The 26,215-nt window shown below is 54.8% G+C and overlaps 3 protein-coding genes across 6 annotated transcripts; 1 reads left to right on the top strand and 2 right to left on the bottom strand.

Annotated features, from left to right (window-relative positions):
- Window positions 1–96: 96 nt before the first annotated feature.
- Window positions 97–4,394, bottom strand: Ctsl4 (Cathepsin L4). Of its 2 annotated transcripts, none has more exons than XM_076319474.1 (5): window positions 2,998–4,384; window positions 2,745–2,921; window positions 1,906–2,265; window positions 894–1,054; window positions 97–429 (listed from the first exon to the last, which is right to left on the bottom strand). In XM_076319474.1, exons 1-5 carry the CDS (start codon window positions 3,133–3,135, stop codon window positions 234–236), a joined length of 1,032 nt encoding a protein of 343 aa, XP_076175589.1. In that variant the 5' UTR covers window positions 3,136–4,384; the 3' UTR covers window positions 97–233. The 2 variants fall into 2 exon arrangements, with proteins under 2 accessions (XP_076175589.1, XP_076175590.1); XM_076319475.1 differs by having other exon boundaries at window positions 261–424; window positions 2,998–4,394.
- Window positions 1,092–1,864, bottom strand: LOC143151421 (uncharacterized). The gene is made up of 2 exons (XM_076320521.1): window positions 1,660–1,864; window positions 1,092–1,603 (listed from the first exon to the last, which is right to left on the bottom strand). Exons 1-2 carry the CDS (start codon window positions 1,763–1,765, stop codon window positions 1,092–1,094), a joined length of 618 nt encoding a protein of 205 aa, XP_076176636.1. The 5' UTR covers window positions 1,766–1,864.
- On the top strand, window positions 2,580–24,910 carry Mitf (transcription factor Mitf). 3 transcript variants are annotated; one of them, XM_076319460.1, is made up of 7 exons: window positions 2,624–4,974; window positions 9,209–9,416; window positions 10,256–10,645; window positions 16,849–17,038; window positions 17,910–17,985; window positions 20,689–20,971; window positions 23,030–24,910. In XM_076319460.1, the coding sequence occupies exons 1-7, from the start codon at window positions 4,697–4,699 to the stop codon at window positions 23,267–23,269; spliced, it is 1,665 nt and encodes a 554-aa protein (XP_076175575.1). In that variant the 5' UTR covers window positions 2,624–4,696; the 3' UTR covers window positions 23,270–24,910. The 3 variants fall into 3 exon arrangements, with proteins under 3 accessions (XP_076175576.1, XP_076175575.1, XP_076175574.1); XM_076319459.1 differs by lacking the exon at window positions 2,624–4,974 and adding an exon at window positions 5,799–6,694; XM_076319461.1 differs by lacking the exon at window positions 9,209–9,416 and having other exon boundaries at window positions 2,580–4,974.
- The last annotated feature ends 1,305 nt before the right edge of the window (window positions 24,911–26,215 follow it).

Genomic DNA, 26,215 nt, shown 5'->3' with positions numbered 1-26,215 from the left:
CTCCGGACGCGGTTGGAAGCGAGGGAACGTTCGACGCGGATCGCTCGGTACCAGAGGAGTGGGGGAAAGAATTGCGGGTCAAGAAAGAAAACAATGTTTCGGGTATCGCGGAATATTTTCAATACTCTCGCGATTTGGAAATCGTCGAGTTCCGCGATGCGAGGATGTTTACACGCTCGCGGTGCACGATTCGGATCCGACGGTGTGTGTGTGTGGGGGAGGGTGAGGGTGGATCAAACTTTCGCGTACGCCGCGTAATTGGCTATGCCGCATCGGTTCTTGTTCTTCGCCAGGCGCATGTACCCGTGTTCGCCCCATTCGGCGCCCCACCAGTTCTTCAAGATCCACTCGGTCGGGGTGTATCCGACGATCAGTACCGCGTGGTTGACCAGGTCCGAGCTACAGAGTTCGTCGTCGTAGACACCTTTGCTGCGAATCGTAATCAGATCTAAAATATCGTCGCGTACGTTCGAATCGCGAACGCGGTGAGGACAAGCGATGTTTCAACGTTTGGTTGGTTACTCTCGCGCCCTTTTCGATCGCGAATCCCGAGTCTAATGACTTTTCGTTGGTCGTTGCTTCTTCAGGGTCATCGCGTGGACGATGCACCAAAGGTTATCGCGTAACTGGACCAATTCGAGTATCAGTCGGAGGGGGGGCGATACGAGTTTTCGTATTCACATTTTTCGCGTAAACATTCGCCGAACACGAGACGATCGCGTGTTAAAAAAATTTTTTGTTCTTCTCCATCCGCTTTTTCCGGTCGTTCCCTCCAACGTTCCGATACGCGAAGAGAAATGACGCGAAACCGATTGTTCCACTCCTACCGAGAAAACGTAACGCAGAGGCGGGTCCGATGCAGAGGACGGGGGCACGAGATACGATATACTCACTGATAGAGTTGAAAAGTTTTCGGACTGGCGTTTATCGAGGCCGCTACCGGACCCACGGTGGCCACAACCGCTTCCAAGGCTCGCTCGTCCCGCGCTGGTAACACCGCCCACGATGTGACGTTCACGACGCTCAGGTGTTCTTCGAAACGGCACGAGCCTTGCTGTTCTCCGAGTAAACAGAACCGTTTCGAACGGTGGTTAGACGCGCGCCTCGATACCCGCGTAATTCGAAAGCGTTCGTGGCTGACGTAACACGGGAGTAATTCGAAACAAGGGTTGCAACGGTATCGCGTCGCTCGTTTTCGACACCGACACCTTTGCGCAACGTTCGTCGCTCGTTCGCGAATACGCGACGCACGTGCACAATTTGCACGAAAACCGTTTCGTTACATCAGCCACGCGCACGTACACGCGAGCAACCGCGACGAGATAAGCGTTACGAAATAGGAGAACGGAAATCTCGATGCGAACTCGCATCGTCGAGAACGTCTCCGCGTGTTCCCCGATCGTTCGAGCGAGAACTTTAAGCCGGAATCGAACCGGCATCGAAACCACGGAATTCCCGTCATTTTTTCCATCGTTGCTCACGTTCGGTAAACGTCGAAGGAATCGTGATCGCGGGGTCGCCGAGAGGAGCTCTGTATCTTCGTTGTTCGTTAACGAAGAACTCCAAATACCATTGACGCGTTTAAAAGCTGAAAAAACGACTTCTGGACCAAACGGTAACACTCGTAAGATTTAGGTGAATTTCCCCCGGTCGTCTTACCCGATACACAAATCCCCGTTTCTTCCGGAGTTCGACTTCTCAGCTCCGCGGGGTACAAGAAACGATAAAAATCCTTTCGTACCGCGGCAACCGGCGTTCTTTTCATACCCAAACGCCGATGTACGGCTGGTCCTTCTGTTTTTCCAACCGAGTGGAAAAAGAAGAAGGAACGTTCGTCGTTTCGACCCTGGTTCGACTTCGACCTTAGCTGTACTCTCGGATGGAAAAAAAAAACCTCGAACGTACTCTCGCTCTGTACGGATAATGAGCCTCGGCCATCAACCCCTTTGCCTTCTCGAGATACCTCAGAGTGTTTCTCAGAGAGCCACCCGAGCAACCTAAATTTCCGGTAGACGTGCTACAGTCGACCAGCTGCTGCTCGCTCAGAGCGATCAGCATACCGGTCTGTTTGAAAATTTGCCCCTGAATGCTACCGGCTATCGAGTGCGCGTAACAGCTCCCGCAGTCCCGTTGGTTTTGGGGCGGAGTACGAAATCCAAGTTCGCGCCAATCGAGTTCTCGTGGAACGCGGCGAGGATCGTGGAACATCGACCCGAGCATCGACTCCTCCGACACGCGCCGCTTACGACTCGGGATCAGTTTCACCTGTGGACAGAAACGGTCGACGCTGGAAACCGAGTAGTTTCCGTTTCAACTTCTCGGACGAGCGAGCACCGTTCGATCTCTCGACGAATCGAAGACGAAGGAAATTTACCCTCCGAGGAGTCACGGTTCGCTCGAACGGAAAGCTTTTCGCGTTTCGTTCGATGGAGACGAAAGTTGGAATTAAATCGCGGAAGAGTCGTATCGCGAAACGAATGGACCCGGTTACGGATATATCCAGCCACGGTTATTTAGCCGATTCTATGATTTATCGTGCTAGATATTACCGTCCTCGATTTATAAACATTTCTTGGCTTCGTATCAAAATACACTCGCGCTCGTCGATACGTACGGGTTAACGTAAAAACGGTGTCTGTCGTCAATGCACCGCGATGCACGCCAATACCGCCGCCCGGAAAACGCGAAAACTTTCCGTTCGATTCGACGAACAACGTTCGCGACACCGATCCTCGACTACCGACCATATCCCGAATGTATTGCCTGGTCCCCAGATCAGCGATATGATTGTCGCGCAGCGTGTAGTTGTGGTGACCAGCGGCCGCCATCATGTTGTGTTTATAGATCGTCACCAGATTTTCTTCCCAGGCCGTCCTTCTGGCAGCCTCGGTGTTATCGGAGTAAGTTTTGTTGTAACGAATCTGTTGGAACGACATCGCAACGATTACGGAGCAAACGGCGAACCTAACGAGCGAGAACGTCGAGCCGCGTCTGTACCTTGTACGAATTCCAGTATTCGTTCAGTTTCTCGGATATTTCCGGTGGAAAGCGTTTCTGCGCGTCGAACACTTGGATACCGTCGATACACAACGCAACCAGCCAGAAGAACGCGATACCACGGAGCCGAAAATCCATCGGGGAACGAATCGAATCGTAATCGAACAAAATTGAATTTGCTCCTCGTTCCGAAATTCGACCGTAACTGGTTCGAACGACGGTACGACCGATTCACTTTGCTCGCATCGCGATAGATCGAGTGTTCGGTGTCAGCAAATTTACAGATTTCGTAAGCGAGCCAGAAGGAAAACAAAAAATACCGCGAAACTTGCGTCATCGCGTACACGCTAAACGTACGGTATCGCGGAAGATGTAAGCGTTGTTGCGTACAGTCGTTACGAACGTATTACAAAATCGACTTTTAAACCGCGGCTCGACGATAACCTTTTCGATTTTCCCGGGGGCTCGAGCGATCGTCAGCCGATCGGCGAAAAAATTTCGATAAGGGGAAAACGTTCGGGAGATTCCGTTCTATCGCGAAATCGTGTCCGGTGTAGCTGAAAATTCAAAAGCGAAAGAAACGCGCGTACCGATATGTATCGCGAGGGCCGGTAACGCGCTACTAGCAATCGCGAATCGGAGGAGTCGGCCGCGAGATGGCTGCACGCATTGCGAATCGCGCGACGCTCGCGGAAAAAAGAGAGGAAACCGAAAGCACGAGGTTCGGAACTCGGGGACCTTTCCCCACTTTGACTCGTTTAGCACGATACGTAGAGGAATGCCGAACGACGTCGCGTTACGTGTTACGCCCCACGGTAGGAGCGTGCGGTCGAAAGTGGGGGTAAACGTCGCGCGAGGAGCTCCACCCGGGCGTAAACCGTGGAGAGAAGAGAGACACACGCACTCGGTGATTCGCTCGGTGATCGCGCGCGACGCGCGACGCTCGACGCTCGCCGCTCGACGCTCGAGCTCTTCGAGAGTTTCTCAATTTTCCGGGAATTCGCATCGAGAAGGCCTTGGACGAGAAAACGATCCGGTCGGTGCGAGTCGTTCAGTCGTCTCGCGCGAGCTACATCGACGCCCCGACCTCGGGCGTCCTCCGTCCTCCGTCGTCGAAACTCGCGAATTCAGCGCGATATTTTCCTCTCACGGTCGACGAACCGCGCGGACACCGGCCGAGAGAGGCTACGTTTCTCGTTTGTCCGCTTTCTCTCGTATGTCGTCAACGAACAGAAAGGATGGGGGGTAGAAGGCAGAAGATCGCGGATGCTCGTTCGCGAGAAACTCGCGATCTACTCGTTACCCGTCGCCCGTCTCCCGTCTCCTCCCGTCCCTCGTCGGGGCATCGGGCAACGAGCATCGAGCATCGAGCATATCGGTCGACCGCGAGGTTCCTACATATATTCCCGTCCGTCTGTCCGTCCCCAGCCCCCCCGGTTCGCAGTTCTCGCGCGACTCTCGACTCCCGCGTCTGCCGCCTCTCGCTCCGATTATCGCTCGACACGCGCGCGTCTCGACTTCTACCAGTGGGGAGGCGCCACGCTGGAAAGCAAAACTCGGGAACATCGTTTTGTCGCGATCGCGATCGTTTCGCCGTGAACCGTATCGAGGCTGGTCTGTCCGCGACAAGTGGCGTCGCGACGCCCTGGTCCGCGCCGCCGCGACGCGTCTCTACCGCGAACTTAGAAATCCTTGGAAAATGGAGGAATCCGGAATCGACATGGGTTTCGATCTGGCGGCGATCACGGCCGACCTGGAGCATCGCGAGACCGATCTGTCGGGACGTCGATGCATCGACGACAAAGGCAACGTACTCGGCGTCGACGACCCGCACAATCTCAACGGAAATGGAAACAACAACAACAACAACAACAACAACGACGACGACGACTGGGAGCAGGCATTGTCCTTCTTATCGACACCGGCGCAAGACATCATGTACTACGAGCTGAAGAGTCGAGCGCCCAGTACCGGCAGGTACGTTTGCACGCACTCGCGACGCATCGCGGAAAGTTTGCCTTTGCGATCGCCCGTGGCGTTTCGTAACTCGTACGTATAGTAGTTAACCGTACGGCGGCGCATCGGGTCCATTCCACTTCTCTACAGGCTGTTCGGATTTCGTGCCGTGTTCCTCGCTCGTTCTCTTCTACGCGTTCTCGACTCGCTTCGGCGTCCGTCGGCGCCGCTCGACTCCCGTCGGCTCTAACCGTCGTTTTCCCTCGCGATAGCGCGAACGCTCTCGATCTCGACCGCTCTCGAAAGAGAATCGAACCGTACCGTTCTCCTCGCCTCGCCTCGTCCAATCTCGTCTAGCCTCGTCGTGCCGGGTCTGGCCTTTCGTTCCGAGAACGCGGAACGAGACATTTAACGAACTCTATTAGCCGAAACACGCGACCGTTCGTGGTAGATCCAGCGAACGGGACGACTCCGCCGCGAATCGATGCTAGCTCGCGACGAACCGTCCCGCGCTTCCTTGTCCCCGATATCGTCGCGATCGAGAGGAAAAAGAAAGACGACGCGTCCTCCGTGTTTTCCGATTAGCACCCATCCACGGTTCGTCCACATTATTACCCAGCGGACGAGCGATGGACGGGAGTTGGCATGGACGCGCGAGTGCGCGAAAGTGGCTCGCTTGCGTGCGCGCGGGCGCGGGCACGGGCGCGCACTCGCGTCCGCGTCCGCGCCCGCGCCCGCCCGTACGAGTAAAATTAAAAGAGTGGGAAGGAAAACGAGCAACGCAACGTAGCCAGGTTTAGAGCTACGAGCGCCGGTTTTTCGACGTTGACAGCGTCGTCGTCGACGGCGGCGGCGTCTGTGACAGCGACGGGCCGCAAAACCTGGCCTTAGTAGCGTCTCGACGCCTCGACTCGTTCGGTCGCGAAGCGTTTACCACCTCCCACGGAGAGGACATGCAAGAGATATCGTCGGAGACGGTGCGACAAATCGTCGAATTCGAGGATCTAGTGTCGCGATTGAATCGGATAAACGACGTCGGTCGTCCTTCGTTCGGCAGCGCGCCGACCGTCGGCTCGCGAGCTGAAACCACCGCGACCGCGACCCTAGTGAGAACGTCCTCGGTGAAAACGAACGCGAACCGAAAATCGTCGTTGCCGCATTGGACGACCCAATCGCGGTTTTTGGTCCCGCGTTCCGCCGCCCGGGAACGGGAACGGGAACGGGAACGGGAACGGGAACGGGAACGAGAACGGGAACGGGAAACGGAACCGGGAACGCAAACGGGACCGAGATCGAAGGCATCGTCGGTGACGTCGACGTCGTCGGTGCCGTTACCGACCCAACCGTCCTCCGCGGCGTACGACTCGTCACCGTTTTCACGATTCTACGTCCAGACGGCGACCAACTCGTTGCCGTACGCGTGCCCGAGCCGCGAGACGACGGAACGCGCGTGCACCGACGCGTACGGGACCACCCTCGCACGGACCACCAGTTGTCCGTCCACACCGGATCATCGACGGGAACAGGAGGAACGACGAGACCGACGAGGAGAACGAGACCAAGGCGTGCGCGTGCACATTGGTATCGACGAGGATCTGCGCATGATCCTCGAAATGGATCCGTCGATCGTCGACGGGACGGCGGCTGCGCCTTCGCTGTCGTCCGGCAATCCTCGCGGCAACGGTCACGTCGCGAACCTTGCGTTCGCGCGACCGTTACGCGCCACTCGACCGCAAGGCTGGTACAGAACTGTTACGACGGTTCGAGAATTCGCCCAACGATCACGGTTCCTCGTCGTTGTTCGTCGCTCGAACACCACGATTCGACCAATATCGCGTCGTCTCTTATACACCCCACCCACCTCACCCCCCACCCACCTCCCACCGGTTTCGTACGTTCACGGGAACCCCCTCGTTATCGTCCACCGTCCCCGATCCTTCACCGGTTACCGCGTCGACCCTCTCTCGAGTCCACGCGCGAAAACGCGTATTCGACGCGATACTGTTTCGCGTCGAACGGAAACTCGGCGACGACGCCGCTCCGCTCCTCTTCGCCGGTGCGTCTGCGTTCTACCTCGATCGTAAACACTGCGTCTAAATATACGCCCGTCCTTGGATCTTGCGAGCAAACGGTGCGCCGCCAATTTTTCGTCGCTTCCCCGGTACGTTCGCGCGCATCGCCCCGATTCCCTTTGCACGTACCTCGGCATCGAAGCGACTCTTTCTCCGTTTCTCGAACGGTTCGCCATCATTCGCGAACGAGCACTACCGCGTCTCGTTACGCGGAACTGGTTCGAGGAGAAAGGGAAACGGAACCCGGGGGGCGCGACCCGCGCTCCTCGAATTTTGATATTCCGTCGTTAGTAACGGAACGACTTTCGTTTCGTCTCGGTTCGCGGGACGTCCTTTCGATTTCGTTTGGTCTCGCGCGCTCGCGTGCGTTCTCCCGTTCGTTTTCCCCGTGGAATCGGCTCGCTGGGTCTCGTTCCTCGCGGTACCGTTACACGCGCCATGATACCGTCATTCCTCTTTAATAGACGAACCGAGCGAAACGAGTTTCGCGCGACTGTGTCAGGGCCGCCGCGTGGCCACGAGCCGCCCTTGTGGAAACTTTCGCGAGATCAACCCCCGGCCGAAGAAAAAGTTCGACGATCGTATCGCGTTCGTCGTAGAGATCGCGGAGGAGAAATAGAGGGTAACTGTACACCATTACGATGCATCCGCGGAGATACCGAGAGAGACGTTCTCGATTCGAATCGATCGCGCGTAACGTCGAAACGGATGCACGGTCCTAGCTTGGAAGAAGTTCTCGAGTCGTGAAACGCGAATCTTGCGATCGAAAGTTTCGTTGCGATCGGTTCGTCGATCGAACAGCCTCGTGCGCGGTGAAGAACTCGCGGCAGGCGGCCCTGGACCGCGTAACACCGGCTTCGAAAGAACTTGACCGTAGTGCCACGAGTCCGTTCGCGAGGAGGTTCTTTCTACTTTCCGGGACGACCTTGCTCCCGTGGCACGGCTGAGGGAAAGGTCTGAAAACCGATCGGTCGATTGCGCAAATTCGTTGCTCGCGTTGATTCTCGTTCGGTTTCGTCGGTCGAAGTTTCGTTCGTTCGAAGCTTCGGGATTCGAATTCCGCGTGGCGACTCGACGCAACGAAAATAAACGTATCGTCGGGATCGATACGATAACGAATACAAAAGGCGAGGAGGCGCGATAGCGCGAGACCGAACGCATCGGATGGAGAAGGAACGGGACAATATAGTATTGTATCTAGGACAACTCGTTTAGTCTTTCGCCGAAGATGGTTACGTAACTGTCGACAGTTGCGCGACGAATACATACTTGCGCGAAACGAGCGACGAGGTCTCGATCGCTCCGTGCCGAGCGAGAGAACGGTTTATACGCGGCGTGGCTTCGACGCCGTCCGGAAGGAAGGAAACGGATCGCGACCGAGGGGACGGGAATCGAGTCCCGGTCCAAATTGCGCAATCCCTCTATTTTGGTTTTCTTATGGCCACCGCTTGGCTTTGTTCCCAAAATGGGAATACCTTTTAGACGACTCGGTGGCCCGTCGCGTCGCCGCGACGAAACGTTCCGCGCTAGACACGGGAGACCCGCGGTCTCTGCCTCCGCTAGATTCTCGATCCTTTACGAGTATTTACGTTCGACGAGCCGCGTTACTCGCCGCGCTGGAAAATTTATATCGCGACGTTGTTCCCGGTTACGAGCGTCCGTGACGTCTCGTGAGAAATTTAGAGAGAGAGAGAGACAGAGAGAGAAAGAAGAAGAAAAAAAAGAAACGAAGAAAGAGAAACGGCCGTGGTGTTACGGTCGTAGCTCGGACTCGAGATTCGGTACGGACGCGAAAACGAATCTGCACCCACTAACGCATACCCGTGTCGCTAATACCGCGAAATGTCCCGTGCACGCGTCGTTTCCTTCGCGTCGATCGTCTCGGTGACCGGTCAGGCTTTCGTCGATCGTCCGCGCCGGAAAAAGAAAAAAGAAAAAAGAAAACAACAACAATCGTCGCGGTTCTCGCATCGTCGAAAAATCCGTGCACGTTCGCTCGGAACTTTCCAGACTTTCGATCGTACTCGCGGGTAAATACAGCTCCCCGGTGGTTGTAGTTAAAAATAAACGTAGGAACGGCGTGGCACTCGAGCCGCGCCGATGCCGGGGACGGTCGCGCGGGCACGTGGCAGGTAAACAAAGTCTCGTGCAACAAGATCGAATCGTTTGTCGATGATTTTCAGTCCACCGACGTTCAAGACTGCGACGCCCACTTCGCGCACGCAATTGAAGCTCCAGCTGATGCGAGAGCAGCTGCAGGAACAGGAGAGGCGAGAGGCGGAATTTCGTCAGAGCTTGCAGCAGCAGAGGCCGGCGGCAGCCCCTCCCAGACCCGTGCCCCCCGCCTCCCTCTCGACGATCGGGGTGGACGTGCCGCCGCAAGTCTTGCAAGTACGTTCTCTTATTCCTCTTCTCTCGATCGGTAGGCACGCTCCGCTCCCTACCACTCTTTCGTTCTCTCCACTGACTCTTTCTCTCTCTCTCTCTCTCTCTCTCTCTCTCTCTCTCTCTCTCTCTCTCTCTCTCTCTCTCTCTCTCTCTCTCTCTTTCTTTCTCTCTCCCTTTCTCGCTCGCTCGATCTCTAACCAATGCGAACGCACGCGCGACCGATACAATATTTGCACAGTCTGAAACCGATTACATCGAAGATCGAACTACGCGCAGCTCGCGATTACGCGTTCACCAACGGTGCCGCGATCGAGCCGTTTTCATTTCGATGCGCGCGCACTTTCCGACCTCGTCTCGAAAATTCGAAATTCACCACGCGATCCCGCGAACGTCGATCGAAACGATCGCGTTCGAACGCGCGTTTTCCCGCGCGTTTCGGACGACGTTTCTCGACGACTCGGTACCTCCGTTCCTACCGCGAGCTTTTCCAAGTAACGAACGCATCCGACAGATGGCGGGCCGGAGGTTTTTACCTCCGAAGCGGCAATCCTCCGACTCGGGCGGACTAGACCGTTCTTGCGCCGCGCGTGGAACGTTTTCGCGTAACGCGACAAAAAAACACATACACGCGTATAAATATAATATTTCGCTCGTCACGCGTTCCAGAACCGAGCGCCTCGAGAACGCTCGACCAAAGTACAGAGTGTGCGCGGTTCCGGCGAAAGAAGTACGCGCGAAATCTAACTCCGGAGTATTCGAAACGCGGAGGAATTGAGCGAACGTTCGAAAAAAAAAGAAAAAAAATAAAGATTAGGAACACTTCGAGGTGCTTTTGCTCACAGGTGCGCACGCTGTTGGAAAATCCGACGCGGTATCATGTCGTTCAAAAGCAAAAGAATCAAGTGCGGCAGTATCTTCACGAGTCGTTTCACGGTGGCGCGATCGACGGCACCGGAGACGAAAGCGGCCTCGCCAAGAACTCGGCGGAGCTGGTGCAGACCTCCACGCCGATGGTGGTCCAAAGTGCCCCGCCAGGACCGACGGTCCATCATCAGAAGCCGCAACATCCTCATCTAGCCTCGTATCCGCACCCGCACCAGCATCAGCAACCGCAACCGCACCCGCACGCTCCCACGGTGTTGTCGCACGTTAATCCGGTCGCGGCCAGCCCGGATCCAACGACCGGCGCCATGTCGCCCGGTCTCTCGAGCGTCGCCACGAGCAATTCCGAGGTAACCTTAACTTTACGACTATCTACCGAGGGCTGCTACCTATTCCGCGCGAGACCGCTCGCGAACTTTGTATCTGGAAAGAATCACGGATCCCTTCGAGACGATCACCCGCGTCTCCTCGAGAGAGCGTTGCGTGTGATCGTTTTCGAATCGAGAGACGAAAAATCTACGCGAAATATTCGATCGTTCTTCCATAGATATTTATTCGCGTTTCGGGTAGAAAATTTTACCCATTGAATTTAAAATTTCTGCTCTATTGTGTTTTTTTGGGTCGAGTAAGATAAATTCGTATAAAAAACGAAAGGACCCTCCGGACCGTGATTCCCTCTCCGATTGCTCGTCCAGTTCGACTTACGATTCGTAGGCTGGTTCGACGATCGGAAGGTCGACCGATCGATCGCTTTCTTCTCCTTGGATATTCCAGCCGCGTTTCACGATCGCGTAGAAATAGATGGCCGTCGGGCGGTCGCGCGCGATACCGCGACAAAGAGAGCGCGCGCGCTTACTTTCGATACTCCCCACCCGTGACCGTTCCGTGTACTTGTATTTTCGTTCGCGATCGGTCGCGACTCCCGTTCCACGTTTCAACCGCGTTGCTTTCATCCCTGGATCTCGATCCGGGAACTCGACGATTTGTTCAGCTTTCGATCGAACTCGCGCACGCGTACGCGTAGACGGGGACACGCGCTCGCTTATCGTCCCGTTACGCGCGATATTTCGTGAGCGTGCGACGGACAACCCGGTTAACCCCGGGGAGAAATCCACTCGGTTACCGCAATCGAATACTCGACGCGTTTACGTTCGCGCGCGAGACCGGAATTCGTAATGCAAGTGGAAGGAAAGGAGAAACCTGCGAACGAAACGAGCACGGAAATTTTTTGAACGCGACGCGAAAACACGGTGGAACTCCGCTTCGTTCGTCCCGTCGTGAACGAACGTAACGGTTTATCCCCGAAACGTACGCAATCTTGGTCCGTTCGGTGGACGATTAAACGCGGCGAAGCGACCTGTTGCCGCGCGCGCGCACGTTACTTGGACGACGATGCGAACGATTCGAGAACGCGACGATACGAGACACCAGGCCGGCGGTGACGGTTCTCCGTGTTGATACCGGAGCGAGCCGCCCGGTTCGTTGGCGGCGGGTGGAAGCGGGTGCCTAACGGCCGATAGCTGCGAGCAGACAGAAGGCGTGGGGCATCGAGCTCGTGGCGCGTGGCGCGTGGCTGACTGTGTATTCGAGTAACAGCGGCCAGTGCCGAAACGTGCCGATCACCGAGTTAACATTTTTGCGCGACGACGGAACGGTGTGTACCGCGTATTCCGTCTTCTCCTCCGGTTTACGTTTGCTTCGTTTTATCTCTCTTCGGTCGCGAGCGAGCGCGCGCGCGCGCGCGTATACACAGGGAGAGTTCTTCGACGAAAGGAGAAAAAGTTTCCACGCGAGTAACGACGACAACCGATGACAACGTTCGACGCTAATCCACGGATCATCCATCGAACGAGGTCGCGTCTCGGACCGTCTACGAGCCGCTCGACGATTTCCCGGACGAAATCGGCCACGAACAAACACTATCGCGATTCGTATCGGCTGCGATCGACGCGGGGGGAGGGGGAAAGAAAAATGAGAAAGTAAAATCGTCCTATCGCGCGAAATAGTTTCCGTTACGGGATTTCGGGCTTATCGCTTCCTACTCGATGGGCGATAACGAGCCTCGCGGACGCGTTTCGAGGATCATCGGTCTAGAGAGCGACGTAGCTTCCGTTGTATTCGGTTCGCGCCAAGATTCGAGTTATCTTCGCGGTGGCTTTGCACCGGTACTCCTCTCCCGCCTACCGGTGACCCGTTCCTTGCACGATTCTCCCTCCGTTTCCCGAGTCTTCCTCCGTTTAGCTCGGCCTCCCTCCACGCCCCGAGGAGATCGGGAGATACGTTATTGGGTAACCGCAACCTTGAGGTGCTTAATCGTAGGTAGTCGAGTCGCGACGGAGCAGTAGTGCGAGGAGAATCGCAAGGCTGCCACGATCCAGCGTCGCATCGGCAAACCATCGAGCGCCGAAAAATGTGCTCGCTTCCGTTCGCGTACGCGTCCGCGATCGCGTCGCTCCCGTTGTCCTGAGGGAGCTCGCGCGCTACTCGCTCTCACTCACTCACTCATTCATTCATTCTCTCTCTCTCTCTCTCTCTCTCTGTATACTTGCTGCGCCGCGTTTCGTCGACGCGACGGGTGGTGATCCTCGCGGGTGGATATGATCGCGTCGAGGCTCGCCGGTGCTTTCGATTTGTTCGCGATCGACGCGCACGGATCGGCTCGGTTCACCGCTACCCTCGAGCGTGCAAACGACCACGGTCCGAGTTTTCGATTTCTCTGCGCCTCGTTTCTCGTTCCTCCGCTTTCGCCGGGCGGCAACGTACGCACAGTGGCGGTGTTCGTCGCGTGACTCGCGTGTCGTACGAGGAGAACCGAGTTTCGAGGTAATCGGCGATGATCGATGTCGTCTTCGTCGTCTTCGTCGTCTTCGTCGTTCGTCCCTCGCCACGGTGAAAGCAACCAACGAAGAGAGAAGAGGAAACGAAGAAGAAGCTCGTCGCGACGTGGTGGATCGCGGTGGTACAGGATCTCGAGGAGGAGGACCGCGCCGGCTGAATGGGATTGGAACGAAACGATTGTTCGCGACCCTGCGATCGGATCGACGAAGAAACGAAACAAGGAGTAGGTTTCGTCCCGCGGTAGTTGAACGATCCGGTCGCTTCGTTTCCGGTATATTCGCGTCCGGCACCGATCCGTCTGTTTCTCTTCTTTTCGTTTCGAAGCCGCGCTCGCTCCGGCGTCTTTAACCACGTGCGTGCGCGCGTGCCACCGCCGGTAGAAATTTTATCCTCCTTTCTTCGTCGACGATCGCTGACCGCCGTTGGCTGCCGCTGGTGCTGCTGTTGCGACTACGAGATGCCGGTGTTCAATATAATAACTCGGAGATGCAAGGTGAGTCGACGAAAACGTTCGCGTTCGCGTATTTCTGAGCGCCGAACGCGGAACACGGTCGGTGGAGCGCATTTAACGGAAAACATCGATTCGAGGCGTCGATTCTTAATCGTTCCTCCGTTTAATCGCTCGAACCTTGGTCCACGTTGATTCGATATCGGGCGTCGAAACGTCAAAGCATCGATCGGCTCGGAGCCGCGATAGTACGCGAACGGTGTACGCGATAACGCGATCCGGTTCGGTCTCTTTTCTGCCGGAAGCGCGTTGGTAGTTACGGAACGACTCGTTCGCGTAATCGCATCCGATCACGATCCGCGGATGCCACGCGGGAACGTGTGCCGTGAACGCCGACGGTATCGTGATCGGTGATCCCTTTCGAAAATCTTTTTTCATCGCGTTACGGACGCGCACCGAGCACCGATAAACACCGCGGCACACCGGCGCTCGGACCTCGTAAACTATCGGCCGCGGAGAGGAAACGTTCCTCGAGATAGGAGATAACGCGACGATCCAGTCGATAACCGCTTATCGCGACGAGACCGACGTAAAACCAACGAACCTGTACGAATGACGCGCGACGCGTATCATCCTCGCGTTACATAAAAACGGAGACGCCCGCGCGACTCCGAGAGACCGCGGAATCACCGCGTTCAACGATGCGAACGAGCGAATCTACGATTTCTTCGCTTCGTTTCGATCGATTCGTTGAAGCGCGCCTCTACTCGAAATCGACGATCGAAACGCGTTTGTCCAGGCGAGTCCTCGTCGTATTCGTTCGTACGTATTCGCGAGGACGATTATTGCGTTCGCGGCTCGACTTCTGTCTCGGTCGCGCGCCAACGCGTACGTACGTATATTGGCCGCGATAACGAACACTCGAATAGGTACACGTGTTCGCGCTCTCGGCGTCAATTAGGTTTCGCCCAGCGTCTCGTACGTAATTCGTCGCCGCTCTCGGCGACTCGCTCCCGTCTCTTCTCCGCGGCGTCTCCTCCGGTTCCGTTTCCGCGTACGAGTCGAAAAGAGGCAGGGAGATCGGTATCGGGCGCGGTGTCGGTGCATTTCGCTTACGCTGTAGCCAGCCTGGGTATAATACCCGCGTTGCAAGGCGATACGAGCCGTACGACGCGATTGCGATACGAACGCGACGCAAACAAGGACGCGTACGTGTGAGTGGAACATCGTCGACGATTTCGACGGCTTGTCGATTAACCGATAATACGCTCCCGTATTTGCATCGCGGGCAGGTATTTAGAGATTACGCGCGAAACCTTCGACGCGAGCGTCGGAACGTCGATCGTGCCGAGATCGAACGACGAGATCCGAGCGAACGAGGCGCGTGGATCGCGATATTATTTTTTTATTCTTCTTTTTTCCTTTTTTTTTTCTCTACACCCGAACGTCGACGATCCGAAGCCGCCCGCGTTTCCGCGACGCGTTTCGTCCATATGGAATCGAACGAGAGAAACGCTCCGCGAATACAGATCGATACGAACATAGGTCGAGTTACGGTGTTTTTTTTTTTTTCTCTCTTACGGTTCGTTCGCTGAATAATCCGTCGTAAACGGCGATTCGTCTAATCGTCCGTTAGGCCACCTCTGGTAATTAATTTCTCGCAGGTACTTAATGCGATTCAAGGTTAACCGCATTGTACTTATAGGTAAGAGGGATTAGAAAACGAGGAAATTACCAGCTCGGTGCTGGTACGGATAATTCCTTTTCGTAGACGTTTCCGTTTCTTTTCTTCTTTTTATCGCGAATCGTTCTCGTTCCTTGGAACGCGCGGGAACAGATTCGAAAGATACTTTATCGCGACCGATGCGCTTTAACCGCGCGCGACGACGACGAGTTCGCGTTGAATTCTTTGCGCGTTCAACGAGAAACTCGTATCGTTCGTCTCGGGTATCTTTCCGTTTAATCCGTGTGGATTTATCGTCGCGGTCGACGATCAAAATTTTTCATCGAGACGGATCGAAAGCTCGCGGCGGAGCACGGAACGAGGCTGTCGGCCGCGAGGTCGCGGACGGTTATTCGTAATTCGCGGTACTGTTTACACGAACCGTAAACGAGGTCCACGCGAAACGAAAACGAAACGTACTCGTACCGTTTGTCCTCGTCGCGCGTTCCGGCGTAGAACTCGCTCGCTTTTGTCCGTACACCCTCGCCGCATCTCCCCGCTCCGTGGCACGCGTCTCGCGTCTCGCGTCTCTCCTCGTCGTTGTCCGTGGCGTGTACTCTCTGTATCGCCGCGTTCTTCCACGGATGGGCGTCGGTTATTATTGTTACGTAATGTTTACGTCACTTACACGTACGCAACTGAATAACCATAAGCGTTTGTACTCCGCGCGCGCAATCTCGGTCAGTTTTTCTCCGTTTTCTTCCGTTTTGCACCGTCCGACTTCCAGCCGCCGAATCCGCGCTTCCGTCACCCTCTCGCCCCTTTCCGCCCCCGATCCACCGATTCCCATTCACGTAGGTAGATTCGGTGTACGCTTCGGGCGTTTTTTTTTTTCTTCTTCTTCTTCTTCCACCGCGAGTCGTCCTAAGGTCGACGCAGCGACTGTTTCCGGTCCGGTTTGGCTCGCGGAGAAACCGGAAGGACGATGAAACGGTTCGTCGGAGGACGTGAACGTTCCACGAGAAGAGCGCGCTCGTCGAGGAGACAAGTCCGTCGGGAAATTAGATCGCGAGCTAGTACTTATCGCGACTAGTTCGATAAAACCGGATAGCGACGTGTACGATGCAGGTGCGTTATCGTTCGAAATGTGTATTTATTATTTTTCCTTTTTTCCTTATTTTTCGCCGATCGAGTACCCGCTACTTGTGGACGCGAAACTACTCACCGCGAAGAGTCTGCCGATCGGTATCTCTCTCGTTGGGAATACGCGCGTAACGGACGGAGCGAGACGAAACGAATTCGAACGAAAAAGGAAGAGAATCTCGGATCAATTTGGCTTCCGAATCGTACTCGACGCGACTCGTTTCTTTCACCCATCTCTTTTCCCTCTCTTGCAATTAGATAAACTTGGCCGTAGCCGCTACCGTTCAGCCGTATCGACGAAGTCGCGTCATAGACGTCGGCCAATTTCGAAGCGTCGACGTCGTCGTCGTCGTCTTCGTCGTCATCGTCGTCACCGTCGTCGTCTCTCTTCGTTCGCAAATCGGAAGCGTGGCCTTGGTAATCGTATTATCGATAATCGCATCGGATCCATGTGATTACAGGCGGAGGATCTCCTGGACGACATTCTGTCGTTCGAGGGCGGATCCTTGGGCGACAGTTTAAAGGACGGCCAGCCAGGAAGCCTCTCCAATATTCCGGAGCTACAAATCAAACCGGAACCTCTGCTACTTACCGAGGCGGAGATACACGCTCTTGCCAAAGACCGACAGAAAAAAGATAACCATAATATGAGTGAGTAGCCAAGAACGGTTGTCACGGCGCGTCGCCACGAGTCGACAGCGTCAGACCTCTTTCGTTGTTTCGCATCCCGTCGAATCGGGACCGATCGTCGATCTCGCTTTCGCGGTATCGCTCGGTATTCGAATACGCGTCCTCACCGTCCCACCGTTCGCGTCTCGCGAGATATAACAAGAGTAAGTAAATGGTAAAACAAACGAAACAAGTGTGCCGTTATATAACCGAACCACGGAGAATCGCTCGAAACAAAATTGAAAAGTTACACGCCGCGTAAAAATAGAGTACAACTTGAGGACGCGTACCGATAAAAGCTACGCGCTCGCGCGCGAAATCGACAGGCTTTGGGTAACGCGTCGAATCGAACGAGCAACGAAGGCGATCGCGTTCGTTCGCGATCGATAGTTCTAAACTCCGTTCGAACGTTTCGTTTATTCTCCGACTCGTAGCCTTAAATCGCGTATACCGACTCGAAGGTGTAGCGATGTTTATCCTCTCGATCGCGCGGGGCCGAACGCTCGCCGAGCATTCCTTCCCTCGTAGACTCTGCGTTCTAGAAACTTATCTGTTGAAATAACCGTGGCAGTAGCCGCGTTTAAGCCGCTACTAACCGCAGATATCCGTACCTATGGAGAACTGGTCGGCGAAGTTTGCCCGCGCGACGATGTTCGACCTAAAACGTGGTTCCACTATCGGGCAACAAGCCGAAACCGAAAGCAAACGTAACCGGGAACGTTCTTTCGTGCTCGTAACGCTCGGTTGTAATCGCGCGTTGTTTCCAACGACCTTGGTCGTTTGCTTGGAAAACGGCTCGCGTTCCGGTTTCTTGGCGTCGATAATCGCAACGGTTCGTAATTGTAATTTTCAGTCGAGAGGCGACGACGCTTCAACATCAACGACAGGATCAAGGAACTCGGTACACTGTTGCCGAAAACCAACGATCCGTGAGTACCTAGTTCTCTACCTAGTTCTCTTCGCGTTCGTCTGTCCACGCATCGGGCGTTCCTCACCTCTTTCGATTTATCGAGCGTTCGTTTCGTTGATCGTTCGCGAGCTAAGCGCAGTAAATATTCCTTCCTCCCTTTATTTTTCGTAGTATTTCTTCCCGCGTCGGTCCGTTGCCGCGAGAACCACGAGAGCGTTGGCCATTATCATCCGTTCGTAACTCTTCGCGACGCGAGTTAGATCTGGTCCGGTACTCGAGCCGAAATGCTTTCACCGGAACCTCGTTCTTTCGTTTATCTTCCCCCCTGGTTCTGGACTCGGACTTTCCGCGGCTCGACTTGTCCCGCGATCGTCCTCGGCCTCTCTCTCTCTCTCTCTTTCGAAAACGACGTACGTCGAGAATCGGTGAAACGACCACCCGACGAACAAAAGTCGATTATCGGTTTCCCGCGAGAAAAGCCGGGAAAGATACTCTTGGCGGTTCGATCGAATTTCGTCTCTCTTACGTGCACCGTCTGGCACGCCTCTCTTAATTTACGACTTCGCCATCTGTACCTACTTTTCGTCGATAGAGGCGTCTATCCACGTCATTCTCAGGGTACCGAGGATCTCAAGAATTGGCTCTTTTTCCTCGAGCTTTTTCTACTCGATTTTTTCCCCCTCCGGTGCATTCCGCCGCGCTTCTTACGTACCGCGGGAAAGGGTTGCCGGAAGTTTGAAGTTTCAATGGCCAGCCGACGTAGAACGTACTCTTGGTAAATTCTACCCAAAGGGTTCTATTTCGGTCGGTGAATAGATTCGACCGTTTTTTCTTTTTGCCTCTCTTCTTTTTTTTTTCACGATAAAACAAGTAAAGCAAAACGGTTCTCCTTTTACCCTCGATACGACTTTCTTTCCGCTCTCGGTTCGCTACGTTCTCTCAGCTTTGCCTTTAAGTATTCGAAATTCTCAAAAATTGGACGGGATTTAACCTCGTTGCGCACTGATCTTCCAATTATAAACTCTCTTTCGTCCAACCTCGCCCGCAGACGCGCACGCGCGCACACCTCCGATGCATTCGCGATCGTTCGCGGAATACGTGTTTCGAAAAAATCGTACGGTTATCCACCGTTCGTACCGCTCTGTCGTCGACAGGATCGTTCGTACGATAATTGCGAAATTGGGGGTTATCGTAGAATCTACCGAGACCGTGGACTTATCGCAAACGATCCCCTGAAAATAATTGCAAATCGCGTTGGATCGAACGTCGTCGGTCGGTATTCGAAGACCCGTGATTAGGCAAAACTCGCTCGACGTTGTCGACGTTAGACACGATACTACCGTTCCTCTTGGTTCGAAAATACACGAGTAGTAAGGAAAACGATAAATCTGTCCCCGATTAAGGGGAATCGAGCGATCGTTGCGTAATCGCAGACCTCGCGAGGCTGACCGAAACGCCCGACCAGAGACGAGCCGCGACTACTCGGAATACCTAGCTTCCTTCCGTTCGCGTATAGCACGGAAAGACGATGGATCAAGGGAAACGCGATACTGGAAGGCGGACCCAAGGCCGACCGAAACGTCCGAACCGATTGGATCCTCGATTTCTTCTCCGAGATCGATTTCTCGGCACGGCGCGGCGCGTCGCGAGAACGGCTCGTTGAAAAGTTTCGTCTCCTCGTCGAATTGGTCGGTTCGATCGATCGCGAGGCTCCCGGCGGGTGTTAAGCTTCGTTGATTCGAGTTGCGTAACGTACGCGAAAAAGAAGACACCGTCGAGGGCCAGATTCCTTCGAAGATCGGTGTTACGCGAGAGAGAAACGGTGGACGCGACGCGACGAGACGCGACGAGACGAGACGCGACGAAACGAGACGCGACGCGACGCGACGCGACGCGACGCGACGCGACGAGACACGACACGCGCGAGTAGGCCAACGCGAGCGAGATATCGTCTCCTCGATAACGAAACGAGTCTCGGTCTAACGACGATGGTAAACATCGACAACGCGACACCGTTTCCATCGTCTCGGGGATCTCGCTTTTTCACCGTTCCTCGACCGGTATTTCTTTCGGCCGGTTTTATCATTGCGCGGACAATTAACGGGCGATCGTCGATTCTTTGCTTAAATTAAAGGGAAAGTTTACGCTCGTGCGCGAACCACGGGTCGAAACTGCCGCGAGCACGTTTACGGGACGTCGCTTCGTAAAGACGTTAGAGCAGCGTGAACCAGAAACGCTTATCAGCAAATAACTCAGACGGAATCAAGTACTGACGGGTTAGCAGGGAACGGCCCGATTCGTTTACGCATCGTATAAGTGACACGAACGTAACGATTTTTCAAACACTAATTCGTGCAAATACGAAACGACGTTGGATGTCGACGGTACGATCCCGCCGCGGGACGACTATTCTTAGCCGATATACGACTCGTACAATAAATCGTTGCGTACGCGCGACGTGTTTTGGAGGTAACGAGGAAAATTATACACGGCGTATTTGTTTGTTCGACGTTCGCGTTACGCAATCGTAAGGGTACGGGGACGCTCGGGCCCGACTGGAACGAGTACCCGGGAACCTCGATGCGAGCTCACCGTAGCTCTGTCTCCCCGTGTGATTCCCCGTGGGTATTCTCGAATATTCCTCCTCTCGGACGCATCGGCGCTAAGAGAGGTGCGCGAGCGCGGTGTACCGTGGTCGTAATACCGTCTCGATCCTTTCCAGGTATTACGAGATCGTTCGTGACGTCAGACCGAACAAGGGCACGATTCTGAAATCCTCGGTGGAGTACATAAAACTGTTGAAAAACGAACTGACGCGTATGAAGCAGAACGAGCTCAGGCACAAGCAACTGGAGAATCAGAATCGTCGATTGTTGTTACGGGTACAGGAATTGGAGTTACAGGCGAAGGCACACGGGCTCCCGGTTTCCGACTTCAATTGGGCCTCGACGTCCGGGAGCATGCTGAACGCCGCCTTTCCCAGAAACAAGATTCAGCAACGCAAGGTACGTGGTCGCGTTCTCCAGCACGAGCGTTACGCGGTGATCGTTGGTTCGTTCCCGGATACCATGGCCGCGTTTCCTCCGTGTCGCCTCGTTTATCCTTTGAACGGTGCGCGCGATGAGGTCGTTTCCCATGGTCGTGCAACGGCGACAGTCGCGACACTGAACGGGGGTTTGAATGTTTTTTTCAAGGTTACGCCGATCAACGCCGATAGACAGCGGCGATCGTTTCACGATCCTTGATCCGAATAAACGTTCGCTTCGTTCTCGGGACTGGTTTCATAATCCGCATCTGTTCTTACGAGACTACGAGCCACGAAATCATTCGTTTATTCGTCCTCGCTCGGTCTATCTACCGCTCCCCCCGTCGCGTCGCTCAGCGTCGCGTAGCGTCGCACGCTCCTCGTCCCGTACCAACTGTTCCCTTCTCCTCTCCGCGCGTGGCAGATCCCCCCCTCACCCTACCACCGTCCTTTCCGTCCTGTCCGTCATCCTCTTCCTCGCGGCGTGTCTCTCTTTTTCTCTTCTCTCCTCTCCTCTCCTTTCCTCTCCTCTCCTCTCGGCGTTGGTCTCCGTCTCGCGGCGGTGCGCGTTCTTGCAGAAACAGCCACTCGTATCCTATCTTCCCGGGAAGCTCGTTACCGCGGGCGCGGAAATTTCACGGAACTCGCGTTGGAAATTCAATGTCGAAACGCGCATCGATTCCAGGATACTCGTCATCGAATCGAATTCCGCTCGTTGGATTCACGAGGCGACGCAGACGCGGGTTCTCGGGCCCGGGCACCGATCATCGACGACGAATTCCCTTAATGCGCCAGAGATAACGAGAGAGACGGATAAAATGGCGCGCTTAGGAACGTCGAGACTGCATGAATTATTGTTCGAGATAAAGTCTCGTTGGAGCGTAAGCAGCTGCTTCTTCGAGGCTTGAAATTGAAACGTTGATAACGTCGCGAGAAACGTCGCGTATTCGGACGCGCAGGCCACCGGGGAATTAACGTTGAGATTTTTTTTTCGGTACGCGCGAACGTTCGAACGCTATTCGATCGACCGACCGTTCTCGAATTTGTTTCGCATTTTGTTCCGCATCGATCGTGGACGGAATCGTCGCGACAATCGGGTTTACGACGCGTACGTGACGCGCTCCTATTCGCCGTTTTTTTTTTTCAGTTCGATGCGGTCTCGATGCCACGCGTACCATTCACGATCGTTCGTTTCGCGTTCGTTCGAACACGCGCGATGTAAGAATTACAAGAGGCGCGTCACCGCGCGCGGAATATTCGGTCGGTCGGCAAAATATTCCGAGCGTTCGATACGTTTCGTTCGTGGATAAAAACAAAAAAAAAAGAAGCGTTCGAAGAAAATGATTACGAACGGTACCACGCGGTACAGGATGGACGGTTCCCCGACCGAACGATGCGGTAACGAACGCGTTTTTATTCGCGTGCCGGTCTCGCGGTCGCGTACGTTCCTAGCCGAGGAAACTCCGAATTCAAATTAGAACAAGGAAACCTTGGAGTTGCTTCTCGACTCCTCGATAACGCTCGACGTATTGTAAACCGACGTAAACTCCGAAGACGGATAACGGTTCGGCGAAACTTTGGACCAGGTCCGGGTGACTCGAATATTAATATTCGATCGACGATATCCGGATAATAACGTTTCGCTAATGATATTCGAACGGTACTATTAGACCGAGCGATATTCGTAACGTTCGAGCGACGATATTCAAATAGTAATACGGTTAGTCCTCGAGTTAAGCGGATTCATAGATACGCGGCGTTACGCGATCGTGTCCCCGCTCGCGTTCTCGTACACATTTTCCGTCCACGTGTAGACACGCGGTTACGTATCGGTTAGAGTTGTTTCGATTTTCGTTCGCTGGAAGAAAAAAAAATTCACTCGCTCGATGTTTCGTCGTAAACTCGAGATCGCGTATCGAAAGTGTTCTTCCGTTCGAAACCTCGATCGTGTATCGTCCGAGTTCGCTTACGAGACGCGAAGCGGATACAGTCGCGCTTGGAAATCGATTTGAACTCGACATCGTTGCTTGCTCGACAGATCCCGGAATTGGTCGCGGAAGAGACCACCAGCTTGAGCATGTCGCAGCTCGAAGATCTGATGGAGGACGACGCGAGCGGACCGATACACAGCGGCGATCCGATGCTCTCGTCCCCGCACCTTCCAGCGTTGAGCCCGGCACCGACGGGATGTCAACACGGACTACCGGACGAGGACACCCTGGGTAGCTTGGCACCGACCACACCGAACTCCTCCTCGGACATGGACATTGTCGCGTAGCATCTCGAACGGTAGCAGCGGCTACTATCGCGAGCGCGAGAACGTGTTTGGGTTTCACGGTCGCGACGCTGCGCGTCGTTTCACGGTCAACGACGTCGCGTCCGTTCTCGTTCTCTTTCCGTTTAACGGCTGGCCGTTACGTACGACGACTACGCGGGAACGATTCTCGTTCCTTCGGAGCGTTCACCCCGAATTTCGGACGAGGCGCGTGTCTCGCGTTCAAAGCGGTCACGCGAACGCCAATTAACCGCGACGATGGCAAAAGCTTGCTCACCGGAGGTCGCGTCGCGTCGCGAGAACCTTGCCCGACGAGGTTCTCTCGCGTCGATCGACCAAACGGATCGCGGTACGAGTACTCGCGCGGGTCGCGAGCTCGTTCGGACGACGCGTAACCCGAGCACGGTGGACGCCAATCCAAAGATGTTTCATTTTCCGTCGAGAGTGCGCGCAGATCGTTTCGCGAGTCTCTCGATCGCGTCGTTTCTTCGCGCCTAATCTACGGACGGTTCGACGCGAGCGCTGCGTTACGTATCGCGTTACGGATCGAACCGTATGGAAAAACGCGTCGATCGCTCGCGGTTAACACGGAGACGAGATCGTCGAGAACGTCGTTGCGAAATTTTCGAACGATCGCCGATCGAAGAACCGTGGCTGCGTCCACGGATCGAAAACCTCCGCGAACCGTTCGAACGGATGGATCGATGCGTCGATATTCGCGCTCGTCGCTCGGTGTTCACCGCCTGCTCCGCGTCTCTCTTCCTTTCCGCTGGTCGTTTCGCTTTCTCGTTAATAAACGATCGAGACGACGCGAGATCTGGGACGAGGACACCGACGGAGTCCGGCGCGTGTCGGTCCGGTGGCCGAGCCTCGAACGATTCACGGTTTGCGCAACGCCTTAGCGCGCGAACCGGTCGTCGTTCGTTCCGTTTACTCGAAAAACGGGACCACGGATCGCTCGAGAGTCTTCGCGTCGAGAAACGTCCGACAGACTCTCGGAACGAGCAACGGGCGTACAACCGCGCGAACAGAGCGAGCGAGCGAGCGAGCGAGCGACGACTCCACGACACGCGTGTACGCGCGTAATCTTAAAAACGGAAGAAACGAGCAACGTCGATGGAGGAAGCACACGCGCGTGCAAGAGAACGAGGCAATTTCTTGCAAAGCTTGGACGCGTGCGTAAACGGGCGATTGCCCCCGACAGATGATACAAATATTTTCGGAAGTATTTTTGCGTCGGACACGGCGGGGAGTCTGCGCAACTCGTAAACCTTCGGCTTCGTAGAGCCACGATTCGATTTCTCCTCCTTGACAGAAGTTAACCGCCCCTCCCGAGTCGAACGTCGAGTGCCCGCGTCCTCGCGAATTCGAGAAACTTTTTTCTTCCCTGCGCGCTCGACCAGCCCCGAAAAAGAGGAGAAACCGCGTCTGGACTCTGATCTCTTACCGGTTAGCACAGACCTCACCGCCGTTCTTGTCGCCCTGTGATCGTTTTAACTCCTAACTAACGCGCTTTACCTCGTTGACGCGTATAATTCGCTCATTGTTATCCGCGCGAAACGGACCGCGAGGGTACCGGAAACGTCCCTCCGTCGGTTACCGCGCGAAACTGCAGAGTATATAAAGAGACGTTACGGAAATGGAGTACAGTTTTCTTTTCGCGCCCCGTCGTTCCCACTCTCCCCTCCCCGACGAAATCTTCATCCACTCGAGAAACGCTCCGACGCGAGCCACACGATCGATCAACGACCCCGTTCGCGATCCTCGGATGACCCGTTCCCATCATAGGTTCGTTTCCTTTCTGCGTTATGACGTTTCTACGTATCTACGTCCCATCGAATGGCACGTTGTCTTTCGTACAGCCTACCGAGACTTATTCTGTTCGCGTCTCCGTTCTTTCTCCTCTCGAAATCCGTCTCGAGAAAGGTTTCGAGCACACGCGCGTGCAAGAGAACGAGGCATCTCTTGCAAAGCTTGGACGTGTTCTCGGAACGCGATCGATGGACAAAATTCGGTTCGATCGAATACAACGCGCGACCAATTCTTTGTAACGTTTATTCGTTCGGATGGTTAATGTTTACGCGTACGTTAAGGAAATGTTTCGTTGCGTGATTCAAATCGATTTGTATCTCAAGAAATTCGATCGATCCCCCGGTTCGATTCGATACGCCACACTAGGTCTGGTTCCATCGTTTTGCGGAACTCGTGGCAACATCCCTGTAGAAGGCACGCGCCGTTTCTACGCAGCCTAACACACGTTCCGTTTCCGCGCAAAGGGGACCGAATTTTCTCTCCGGTTCCATCGTTTCCTCCCGACGTCCCTGTTGTTCGTCTACTCGATATTCTCGCGATTTATCCGTGCATCCATCGCCCGGAATCTTTTCGCGTTTGAGGAACGGAGGTAAAAGGCCGGAACGATGGAAGAGAATAAAGTCCAAACATTCGGTTTCGCTCTAGTTGCCGTATCCGTTTTTCCGCAACGCGACGCTCGCATCCTTTTCGTTACGTGTGCAGGGTGTTTCGGAATTGGAACGGACGGGAACGCCGCGTTTCGATTTTAGTTCTTCGTTGCGCGAGGATATTACGAAAAAGGAACGAACCGACGAACAACGTACCGCTCGCGTTACGCGATTTCGATATCGAACGAGGACGCGGGTAGGAAAAATGAAATCGCGAAATCGCGTTAAGAAAGTTTTCATTTATCCGCGAGGGAAGATTTCTTCGCGATTGCTCCGCTTTGGTAGATCTCGCGGACGAGCGAATAAAAATCGAAAACGCGGGATACGCGCGTCGAGAGGCTTTGTTTCTCTATCTCCGAGCGCGGAATGCTCGGTTGTCGGAATATTCGCAAAGGAACGTCTATCGAGGTCGACTCGAGGGCGACTCTCGAGGGCAAGAGAAAGCCGATGGTAGATCTTTGAAGACGGTAGCGCGAAGATGACGAGCTCG

This window comes from Ptiloglossa arizonensis, chromosome 9 (genome assembly GCF_051014685.1).
Source record: "Ptiloglossa arizonensis isolate GNS036 chromosome 9, iyPtiAriz1_principal, whole genome shotgun sequence".
Taxonomy (NCBI): Eukaryota; Metazoa; Arthropoda; class Insecta; order Hymenoptera; family Colletidae; genus Ptiloglossa; species Ptiloglossa arizonensis.
This window is presented reverse-complemented; position numbering and strand designations above follow the sequence as displayed.